The sequence below is a fragment of the Hydractinia symbiolongicarpus genome, chromosome 12 (assembly GCF_029227915.1).
Source record: "Hydractinia symbiolongicarpus strain clone_291-10 chromosome 12, HSymV2.1, whole genome shotgun sequence".
Classification (NCBI taxonomy): Eukaryota; Metazoa; Cnidaria; class Hydrozoa; order Anthoathecata; family Hydractiniidae; genus Hydractinia; species Hydractinia symbiolongicarpus.
Window position 1 is genome coordinate 15,274,686 of NC_079886.1, and position 12,115 is coordinate 15,286,800.

A 12,115-nucleotide genomic window follows, 5' to 3' on the forward strand; every position below is an offset into this window, starting at 1 on the left:
ATGGACGTCTTCGAGAGACAGGAGATGGCGAAGGCCCGTCCAACTATCGGGGGTAAAATCAGGGAATGGCACAACTGGTTATTTACCCCCATCCGAGATGGATCTTTTCGAGAAACAGGAACTGTCGAAAAATCGTTCTGTTGTAAGGAATAAGATGCAGGGATGGTATATATGGCTTGTGGACGCTGTTCCAAAGCCTATAAAAGAGGGGGTCAAGAGAACCTATACAGCTTTTAAACGTAGGGTGAGGGATGCCTATAACAGGGCAGCGAACACAAGACCCACGCTTCATGACGAGGTAGAAAAAGAGACCGAGAAAGACTATATATAGGACATCCAAAATCTATATGAACAGCCGGGGCAAGATTTTACACCTCAGGAACATAAACATGCCATCCGCAGGACCTTCCGAAGTTTCCGAATTAACGGCATAGGAGGAGCAGACGTCGACGGGCATATAGGAATGGTGAGACCCAACGTGAAGACCTTGGTTGAGGGGCAGGGATACCAGGACTAAAATAGGCACGTACCAACTGGCTGGTGTACCTATAGTACCTTTGCCTATGGGGATGTACCAGATCTCCTAACAGTATACAGGGGTGAGGACTGCGTCACCCGATTCGTTAACCACCTAGAGGATGAAGTGAAAAGACTATACTATACGTACCCGTAGCAGGACAGGACTACACGACAAGCATAATGAGTTGCCGTTCCTACCCGAACGCACGGTGGTCCACAAAGTCGAGAAATTGGTGCCAAACTTGGAGGACAAGCGTAGATATGTGGTCCATATAAGGGCCCTTCATGAGGCTATAAAACATGGGCTTAAATTGAAGAGAGGGCGCAGGGTGATCCGGTTTAAGCAGAAGGCGTGGTTGAAGTGGTACATCGATCACAACACGGGCATGAGAACAGGGACCAGAAACGAGTTCGAGAAGGACTTCTATAAGCTTATGAATTTACGCGTGTTTGGCAAGACCATGGAAAACATAAGAAATCATCGCAATATTCAGCTGGTGACAAACGAGGACAGGTATACGAAACTCGTGAGGAAGCCAAATTTCAAGGGCGAAAGCCGGTTTAGCAAGCACCTAGCAGGTGTAAAGATGGGTAAAACAGAGGTCAAGATGAACAAGCCCGTATACATTGGTCAGGCTATATTGGATATGTCAAAGCTGGTCATGAACGAATTCCATTACGATTTCATGCACTCAAAAATATGGTAGCAAGCTGCATGGACACAGACGGCTTCGTTTACCATATAAGAACAGAGGACTTTTATAGAGATATCGCGCAGGATGTTGAGACACGCTTCGATACAAGTGCCTATAATCCAGATGATAACCGGCCTCTCCCTGTAGGGAAGAACAAGAAGGTCTTGGGTCTTATGAAGGATGAGTTAAATGGGAAAATTATGACCGAATTCATCACCCTGAGGGCCAAGCTATATGCCTACAAGAGCCTTACAAAAAAGGGCGGTGATCGCAAAGCCAAGGGCGTCAAAAGATGTGTGACTAAAAAATCCATCACCTTCGACGACTATCAGCGGTGTCTGGAAGAGGGCGTTGACGTCTACAAGAGCCAGGTATTGATCCAAAACAAGAGGCATGAAATATACACCCAGGAGGTGAACAAGCTAGCACTAAACAGGGAGGATGATAAGAGGCTCGTGCAACGCGATCAAATTACAACACTTGCCAGTGGCCATTACCGTCTGGCGTCTACCCGGGTATAAATGGAGATGTGTTTGTATATTGCTATACTTCTACCCTATGCCATGATCGCTTACATACTTTTTCGTTATAAACGACTACTAATAAAGATGTCCGATATTGCAAGGGTCTTTGACAATGCCTCCACAGAATACGAACAGATAGAGAAACCTATCGATAAACGCCAGGTTTTGAAAGAGGTCCTAAGGAAAGGTAAAGGGCACCTTGATGAATTGCGTCGAGATATTGAAGAGGATATAATCCGAGACTCTATGACAGATCTCAGTATTCTGGTGTACTGTACCATTGGGAGGTGTTTAACGCCCATCTTGGTGGCAGGTCATACCGCGAGACACATGGGTTAAAAGAAGGAACAGGAGGCGGAAACGGTGCTATAATAAAATCAGTGAAGAAGAACAAAAGCAAGAAGAAAGAGCCATTACAAAACCACCAAAGCATCCGGGGCGTGTGGTCCAAGGACACAAGTTGGCGGCACTGATGAAGAAGAGGAAGGAAGAAATGAAACAACAAGAGGCTACTGTAGAGCCCACAGTCAAAACCTCTTCTGCGACCAGTTTCGTACAGTCGATGGGTGTATACATGTACGGCACAGGGACCCTGGCCGTGCGTGCCATAAGAGTAGGCGTTTGGTATATGTTTGGCAGGGGTGGAAATGAATCTAACAAGCCAGCAACCCAGAGCCCCAACAGGGCAAAACCCGGCCAAATATCGATATTTTTAAGATGCAATGAATTTTTCAAAAAATGACACTTAGTAAATGACTACAAGCAAGCATATGGATGACAGCAATATGGCCCCGAAGCAGACGGTGGTCATTGATTCCCTCTGGGAGTCCGTCACACTTGTCTCGTATACAATTCTTATAGCTATGTGGGCAAATAAGGCTCTGGGAGTTTCTACACCCGGGGCTAGGTGGACCTGGAGGACGGCCTGAAGCTTTCAGGCTATATGACGGCGGCGATTCTATTCGATGAATACGCTATTAAGCAAGGGTGGTACAAAAAGTCACTGATACCTCCAAAATAGACCACTCGATAATATTTCTCTTTGTCCCCTAGGGAAAATAGCAATATGGAGGAGGCCAAAAAGTGTTCCAAGTGTTTAAAATCTCTTACTTTAAACCAGTTCAAAATCAAACGAGACGGTCAGCCAACGAGTACATGCATTTCCTGTCTTGATAAAAAGAAACTGTCAAAGGTCGCAAGGGCCGTACATCTATACAACCTCTGCATGAGCTCATAATTATGTTGCGGGATCATATTCAAGCCCAGTTCAATGAGGTTTATGCATGGGAGAACTTCGAATTATATACACATCATAAGACACCATTCAGGTACCAGGAGACAGGGAGGTCTCCAACACTCGCTGATGTTGCCAAGGCACTGCACAAGACGTATACCGCAATAGTAAATGGAGATCAAACGTTGTAGAGGATGCAGGCACGTTATAACGCCTAAAAAATTTAAAATCAGGGGCAATGGCCGAACCAAGAGCTGTATGGATTGCCTGGATAAAGCAAAAGCGAGGCGGGGTGTCAAAAAGAAAGACATCAAGGACGTTGAATATGAAGTAGACCCTGTCAATATTGACAAGGAAATTAGAGGTCTTAAACAGGATGAGAATTACCTACTTCTCTATACCTTACTGGCATACAAGATTATACCCCAGTACACCGAACTCATCGGAGATAGCACGGAGAAGGCACTGCTCATCAAGAGGTACCGCAAGGTGTGTTGCGATGCTTGCAAGGAAAGTTAATGTATACTCCACTACCCCTCGAATACAAGACCCAAAATACCAAGCACTGCCCTGCCTGCCGTGGGCCTTTAGTGATCAATCACGGCGGTGTATGGATTTGTTCTGCATGTGCCGCGCTATACCCCAAAATTCACGACAGGAAGTGGTCAAACTATTAGTAAATGGACATTATTAAGGAGCCCCATACAGCAATCTTCACAGGCCCGACGTCTTGTGGGAAAACACAGCGTGTCCTGAACCTACTGGAAAATGAGTATAAGAAGCACTTCCACAATATCGTGATACTATTTCCTACCCTGAAATGGAATAAAACATACCTTGGGAGGGCCTCACTTTGGAAAGACCCTATGTATTTCTGATAGACCCCGGGAATGAGCTGTTTGAATGGATGCAGAAATTGTCGTCGTTACTGGCGGCCGAGAACACGTTGTTTGTGATTGACGACGTCATAGCCGACGAGGGCCTCGATAAGCGCCGACAATCCCTACTTGAATTGGCTATTTCGGTTTGTGGCTCTTAACGCAGTCGTATACTGCTCTCCCTAAAAATCTGAGGAGGCAAAAGAAGACCCTGTTTTTGTGGTACCCTAATGAACGCAGTGACATGAAGATGATAGACGAGGAAACCAACATGATCTCCGATTGGGATGACATCAAGGCTGATCTGAAAAAATCCAAGCATCCATGCCTGTATGTGAGACTGGAACATCCCAGGACTTGGAAAATCCTCGAATGACCACGATGAAAACCTCTGGCTAAGCATTGGTATATAGAAAATGTCTTCACAGCTCGCCTTATTCGACGCAATACCTGCAGGAGCCATTGAGACTTTGTTCTATAAGCAAAATCAGCCCCTGTTCAAGCGTGCCGATCTCGAGAGATTGTTATGTATTCCAAATGCTAGGCAGTATGGTCTTGATCGCAATATGACAATATCAAGAGTAGAAATAGAGAGTATACCGGGCCAAGAGGGCGACTACACCCGGTCGGGTATGCTAGGGGGAGGGAAGAACAGGCATGATGTGTTTGTCACGCTAAGCGGGGCGCCTGAAATTACGCACCGTTCTAGAAAAACCAAAGCAGTGAATGGCTAGCTCAAAAAGGTGTTGAAAAATTACAGGATGAACTCAAGGAGTAGCGTCAAGCCCTTGAGGAGAAGGATAATACTCTGGTCTTTCTCAACGATGAAATTGAGGACAGAGATAGTCAGCTCATGGCGTTGGAGGATGAAATTGAGGAGCTAAAGCAACGTGCCGTGCCCCACCTGGAGGATCCTGGAAAGGATAATAGTATGGTGATTATCGAGAAGAACAACGATGATCCCTTCCAATACCTTGCCATTTGTGGTCAACAGGGGTATGTAGCTCAAAAAATACGGAATAAGCTTGTTGACTACCCCAAGGGTGAGATTGTGGTTTGAGAAAATTACCCAAATTGGTCCTAGGTGGTCTCTAGTTACCAACGCGGTGAAAAATCATTAACGTCACCATCTTGTTTCCAAGTTATTTGGCTTCTAAGTTTTGGGTGCACTGTAATGGCTTCATTAATTTAATATAGGAGATTGACGTTAAAGTAGTGTTATTGACGTCACGACGTAACGTTAGAAAATTTAACATATTAGACATGCATTTTTCGGCAAAATCAAAGGAAAATGAACACATCCACTTTGCCTGTTACATACACACAGACTCTCCGTATTATTATACGAGACTAGTCGATAAGGCTCGTGGAGTAATCCACTTAGGCAGAAGGACAATGGAAAAATAGGTTGTTTGAGATTTTTTGCTGACGTCAGCAGTGCAAATTCAAAATAAATAAATGGAGAAACTTGTTTTCATGTTTCCTGCATTGCGTAGAGCTTACACTACTGATCAAGAAAATGTATATAATCGTGTGGTTTTGATGAGCGATTAATGAAATATAAGGGTTTAAAACGCTGATCAAAATAATGTATAGTATCGTATGTTTTTGACAAACGCATAAGGAGATATAAGGGTTTAAAAATTTTGCTGACGTCAACAAAGTCCCTACCAAAAGTTCCAAAAAAAATTTCTTCACAAATTCGTACACATGTGCATTCATCGTATAGATCTTTTTTTTTCAGTTACTTCAAAGAAAGTTTCAGTAAGATTAAAGGAAAATGAGCATATCCACTTTGCCTGTTACAGACACACGGAACTGGCGTATTATTATATAGATGTTATACATGTGTGTTATGGATTTCGAGTTATTTCGTCGAACAAAACACACAAAATTGAAAAAAACATAAAAATTGGCGAAAGTATACCATCTTTCCAACCTTATGCCAACACCGCGCTAGTAGCTACGGACTTGAAAATTGGTATGGGGGCCTGGAAACATGGTTCTATCGGCCAGTACCGTGCACCGTTCGTCTCCCAAAAATTTAAACTATTTAATTTTTAAGTTAGAGTCTTCCTTCCGTGCTAAAACCAGCTATTATTTCTTCAAGTACTTCTGGTTGGCTGTCATTTTCATCTTCTGGTTTCGGTTTTATTTTCATAGAGTAGTTTGACAAGAACTCAGCATAGCACATATGTTCCAACATAGAATATTTTCCTTTTTTTAAATTCTAAATCGGGTCTATCCATTTATCTATTCAAGATATTTCCTTTAAAAATATCCGTACTGTCTGGTGGCAAACTTGAAATTTCTTCTTTGTTATGACATACCCTATAACTCTTCTCAGGAATGTTACGGTTTGCAAATACTACAACAGAAAATGTCTTTCGTAACCCTATTTCTGGCATTATAATAGCAACTGCTTCTTGAACTGACATTTCGCGATGATTTCGATACGCGTTTGCAAATGATTTCATTTGTAACAAGAAGCCCTGGGGGCTCTAAGAATTTCCACGCGCTACCAAATTATTTGATGAAAACCTGCTAATTCGTTGTGTTATTGTGCCAAACATTCGAAGGGGTTTGGTGCATGAACCTCTGAAGATAAAGCACACCAGTGACATTATATCTTACAACAAACGCAAACAAAACGAAACGTGTCATAGTAAACTCACATTTTAAAAGAAATTGCTAACAAAAAATACAGCCTATCATTCATGGTTGAAAGTCTTGCGATTGAAACGTTTATGGTCTTAAACGGCATTAGTTGACAAAAAATCAAAATTTTGATGTGACCATCATTTTCAGCATACTTTTTTTATTAACTGTGTCAATTTTTGTCGAAAATAAAGCAGTTTTAATTTTTAGATAAATTTTGACCTGAAATGACATTTAGGTGACAAAAAATCAAACTTTTGTACCATCAACATTTTCAGCATACTTTATTTGTTAACTGTGCCAAATTTTGTCGAAAACAAATACCAATTTTGGCCTGAAGCGTCAATACTGGACTTCCCAGTAGTTAAGGAGCTTGGGTACGAAGCTTACATCTGTGACAGACCAACGTGAAATCCCAGGGTCGATTTTTTCTCAAAAAATGCTCCGAAAGAAAAAAACGACGGTTTTAAAGAATTTCCTACGCCTTCGGGCGCGGAAATTCAATAATAATGAATCACCAGTTTCTAAGCCTTGCGATGCAGCTTTTTTCATTGCCTCTGAAGATTCATCTTCAACTTTCGACAAATAAGCACACATGTAAGAAACTGCTTTATAATAATCAAGAACAGGTTAAATGTCTATGTTAGCTTCATACCCTGAATCCGCCATTGATGGTAGTAGCTTCATTTGGTTTTCTAGTGAACATCGGTAGCATCGTTAACCTCCAATATAAAATCTATACTATGACTTTGCTAGGTCTTTGCCGGGTGTTACATAACCAAAACAGGGTGTTTTTGATCTTTGTTGCATTGGCACCAAGGGCGCGCTGGGGCTGTAACCAACTTTACCCCAGGGTCGTTTTATTTTTAATGATGGCACATCGCGTGTAAAAGCTTCGCGGTAAATATTGAGCTTCTGGAAAAGCACAGCATAAAGGTTTGTTTTCTGCTTTGGGTTCGAAAGATCAAGATCTCTGTATGATGTCATCTGCTGAAAGCAGTTCAAAAGCGTTTTGCCATCTGTATTTTAAAGGTTAGCCTCTGACAAGATTTCTGTACTGTTTCAATACACCATAATTAATTTAGTGATTTGACTTCCTCAGCAAACGTCCAGTAAACTAATATAGATAGCAAGCTACAGGGAAAAGTGCACTAAATGTGGAGTTGCTATCATTATCTGGGTTTCACTCCTTTGCTTGTAAGATGGTGAAATGTGGTGGATTTTTCCTGCAACGTTTTATTGATTTGTTAACTACTGTAAAACATTGCACCATCATATCTATTTATTAGTTATAAACCAAGAAAAGATATTGAGTGGTTGCTGGAATTCTTACCATCTTAGAACCAACTTGCCTAATTTTAAACACAAAAATACTGTTTCTATAACAAGACATATGGTATACGTAAACAATCTATCGAATAAAGTTCATATACAAAAAGCTGTCTATCAGACTGATTTCTGTTACGAAGTTAGACACGACATATTTTGCTATCCAGATAGGCAATAAAATTTGTTACACATTACAAAGTTATTTTTGAAAATTGATTTGTGAGATCTTGAACGAAAATTCATCAAAAGCATAGTCTATAAAAAAATGTTGAAAGTGAAGCTCAGAAGAGGAACGCAGAAAGTTGATGGTCGATGAAAGGCTAGTTAGTGTTAGTGATTTAAACCTAGCCCTACCATACGTAGACCCTATCAATGTAGGTTTCCTTGGCGTTGCGCAGCAGTGTAGCGAGTCTATAGGGTAAACCAACCTCGTTTCCAGGGAATTTTGTCTCTTTTTGGTATTGCGACAGCAAGATGAATTTCGTTGCCAGCTTGATGTCAGGAAGACAAATAACCCTGAGATCGAGGTTGTAGTGTAGGCTACTGTGGTCTGACATTAATCAACAAACAACAAAATTGCATTGGGCAGATCAGTTTGTTTGTCCCTCCTCCCAGCATATGAAAGAGTAGATAAAAATTTGCTAAAATGATGGTACATGTTCTTTCAATAACAGTCCCTGTCCTGCGTGATAATATATTATAAGGTTAATCCGCCCAGCGTTAGCAGAGAAGGAAGATATTTACAAAAAGATACAGATGTACTTATATATTTATAGTCAAATCTTAAATATCTTAAATTTCATAGTTTTTAGTCATGTATAAATCTTAAACCAATGTCGCAGGTAAAAAAAACATTTACGGATATCACTACACTACTGTGAAAAGGTTTGTTAACATCGTGGTTCGTGTTTATTTCATGTTACGCACGAACCACGATAGCCCACGATGCGTATTTTTTTAACAATCGTGGACCTCCCGATCATGTTTCGTGGACTACACAAACGAAAATTAAATATTACATCGTGGCTTCCACGATGATAAGTTCTAATGTAAAACAACAAAGACCGTTAGTTCATCAATTAAATCAAAAACTGACGGCAAAAAAATAAATTAACACTTGTTGTTTTAATTCGTTGTCATAAAGCTACCTACATAATAGATTTTAATCTTTCATGAATTAAAATGCGATGTAAAAAAACATTTCTATCGCCGCTCTTCGTTCTTAAACTTTTAAAATGTGATCTAAAAAAACATTTCTATCGCCGCTTTTCGTTTATAAACTTTTAAAATGCGATTTAAAAACATTTCTATTGCCGCTTTTTGTTTATAAACTTTTAAAATGCGATCTAAAAAAAACATTTCTATCGCCGCTTTTCCTTTTTAAACTTTTAAAATGCGATCTAAAAAAGCATTTCTATCGGCGCAGACAAATTTAACTTTTCTAGACAAATGACATTTGGTAAAAATACAATCGCGTCCACAACGAAAAAAGTATACACCAAGCAAAAACTACGAATATGCTTTTTTAGCTTGATAAAACCTGAAACAAACAAACTTTAATAAAGACTTTTTTGAAAAGAAAAAAAAATTAAATATACTGGTTATAAAAATCGTGGAGCTCGCAAAAATAATCGTGTGACACACGATCCTTTGTGGAGATAATAATATTAGTGTGGTGGCCACGATAGAATGTTTGAATGTTTATTATACATAAAGACCACGATTTTATCGTGGTTCGTGTGCACCACGCTCGTTACACGCACACGATGTTAACAAAGCTTTTCACAGTACTGTACATTACAAGAAAAAATATTTAAGAAATTGATATGCTAAAACTTTGTTTCTTTCTTATGGAAGTTTAAGTGCAACAAAGTATTGTTGAAGTATTATTTTTCTCGGATTACTTTTAAACATTTGGGGAATGGCAACGGACATGGTGGTTTGCAACACATCATTCAGTAAGAGACAGAGTAGGCTGATAACATATGAGTCAGGTGGTTGTAAGACACAGATAGATTACTTTTTGGTTAGAAAGTCAGACAAGAAAGTGGTGAAGGACGTGAAAGTTATATCGGGGGAAGATTGTGTTTCCCAGCATAGGTTGCTGGTTTGTGATATTATCTTGAAGAGTGTCAAAGAAGCCAAGGGAAAGTACATGCCCCGTCGAAAAGTCTGGAAGCTGAAGGAAGAGATTGTAGCAAGACAATTTAGTGCAAAAGTTCAGCAATTAGCCTACAATAGTCAATGTGATAGTGACAATGTTGAAAGTACTTGGACTACTTTGAAGAATTGTCTTCTAGAACCTTCTGATGATACCTGTGGGTGGACGAAAGGACCAGCTAGACATAGACAGACCTGGTGGTGGAATAATGAGGTTGACTAGTGTATAAAGGAAAAGAGAAAACTTTGGAAAGAGTGGAAGTCAGGTGGTAGTAAAAATATTTACTTAGAAGCTAAGCGTCGCGCCCGTACAGCAGTGTATAAGGCAAAATCAGAAGCAGAGAGAAACAGATTTGCAGATGTGTTAAGAAGGGAAGACCAGCACAATGAGGTATTCAAGATAGCAAAGCAAATGAAGAAGACTAATCAAGATATTGTAGGTGAGAAGTGTATACGTAATGATGAAGGTGTTTTGGTTAGCACAGAGGAGGAGAAAAGGGTAGCTTGGAAGAATCATTATCAGAGGTTGCTTAACACTGAGTTTGATTGGGACGAGGATAATTTGTCTGATGATGATGTCGTAGAAGGGCCAGCTATGCAGATCAAGACAGAATGGGTAGTGGAGGCTATTAGGAAATTGAAGATTGGCAAGGCTGCATGAGTATCAGGTATTGTTGCAGAGATGGTAAAAGCATCTGGATATATTGGAGTTGAGCTTATTACAAGTCTTGCTAACCAGATTATAAAGGATGGTGCTATTCCGAGTGAGTGGCAGTCGAGTGTAATAGTGAATTGTTTCAAGGGCAAGGGTGATGCATTAGAAAGGGGTAACTATAGAGGTTTGAAGTTGGTTGATCAAGTAATGAAAGTTATTGAAACAGTGATTGATAAGTTACTTAGAGAAAGAATTGATATAGATAAGATGCAATTTGGTTTTGTTCCAGGGCGTGGCACTACAGATGCAATATTTTTACTCAGACAGCTTCAGGAAAAGTATTTAGGAAAGAGAAAGAATCTCTATTTTGCCTTTGTAGATTTAGAGAAAGCTTTTGATAGAGTGCCACGTAAAGTTATTTGGTGGGCTATGAGAAAATTAGGTGTGGATGAGTGGCTAGTTACGATGGTTCAGTCTATGTACAGCAATGCTAGAAGTCGTGTCAGGATTAACGATTCACTTAGTGATGAATTTAGTGTAAATGTTGGTGTACATCAGGGTTCTGTACTTAGTCCTTTGTTGTTTATTCTAGTCTTAGAAGCGCTGTTGATGGAGTTCAGAACAGGTTGTCCATGGGAGTTATTGTATGCAGATGATTTGGTTCTCATAGCAGAGTCGATGGAAGAATTAGTTGAAAAGTTTGAGAAGTGGAAGAAAGGACTAGAAGAGAAAGGGATGAAGGTAAACACAGCAAAGTCTAAAGTCATGATTAGTAGCATTGCAGCCAAGTGTGACATTGTAGTTGGAAAGTGGCCTTGTGGAGTTTGCAGGAAAGGGGTTGGTAGTAACTCAATTTTTTGTCAGACTTGCAAGCATTGGGTACATAAGAAGTGCAGTAGTATTAGTGGAAGGTTAAGAGCTGGCATACAATTTGTATGCAAGCGTTGCAAAGGTGAGATTATAGAGAATGAAGTATTTCCAGCTTTAATGATGTACAACAGTGGCTCGTTAGAGATAGTTAAGAACTTCTGTTACTTAGGTGATATGTTGGGCAGTGAAGGGGGTGTTTGAAGAAGTGTTACTTGCAGGATAGGTTCTGCTTGGAAAAAGTTTAGAGAGTTACTTCCTTTATTGACTAGCAGAGTCCTGTCAATTGAGGTAAAAGGCAGGTTGTATGAGGCCTGTGTAAGAAGTGTTATGTTGTACGGTAGTGAGACATGGGCAGTGAAGCAGGAAGATCTTGACCGTTTAGAAAGGAATGATATGAGAATGGTTAGGTGGATGTGTAATGCCAGTCTGAGAGACAGAAAAAGTTCAGATGAGCTAAGAAGCAGGCTAAGTCTCCGTAGAATTAAAGATGTTATCCAGATAAGAAGATTGAATTGGCTGGGGCACTTGGAAAGAATGGAGGAGGATAATTGGGTAAGAAAGTGTAGAGACTTGATAGTTCCTGGGGCAAAGCC

The 12,115-nt window shown here is 40.3% G+C and overlaps 1 protein-coding gene across 2 annotated transcripts in view; it reads left to right on the forward strand.

The window, feature by feature from the left end:
- The first annotated feature begins 7,374 nt into the window (after window positions 1-7,374).
- Window positions 7,375-12,115, forward strand: part of LOC130622240 (acidic amino acid decarboxylase GADL1-like) — a 53,512-nt gene continuing 48,771 nt past the window's right edge. The window contains exon 1 of one of the 2 annotated variants that reach the window (XM_057437683.1): window positions 7,375-7,540. In XM_057437683.1, the coding sequence (XP_057293666.1) occupies window positions 7,486-7,540 (55 nt within the window). In that variant the 5' untranslated portion in view covers window positions 7,375-7,485. The remainder of the gene's footprint in view (window positions 7,541-12,115) is intronic. The other variant, XM_057437684.1, reaches the window with a different exon arrangement.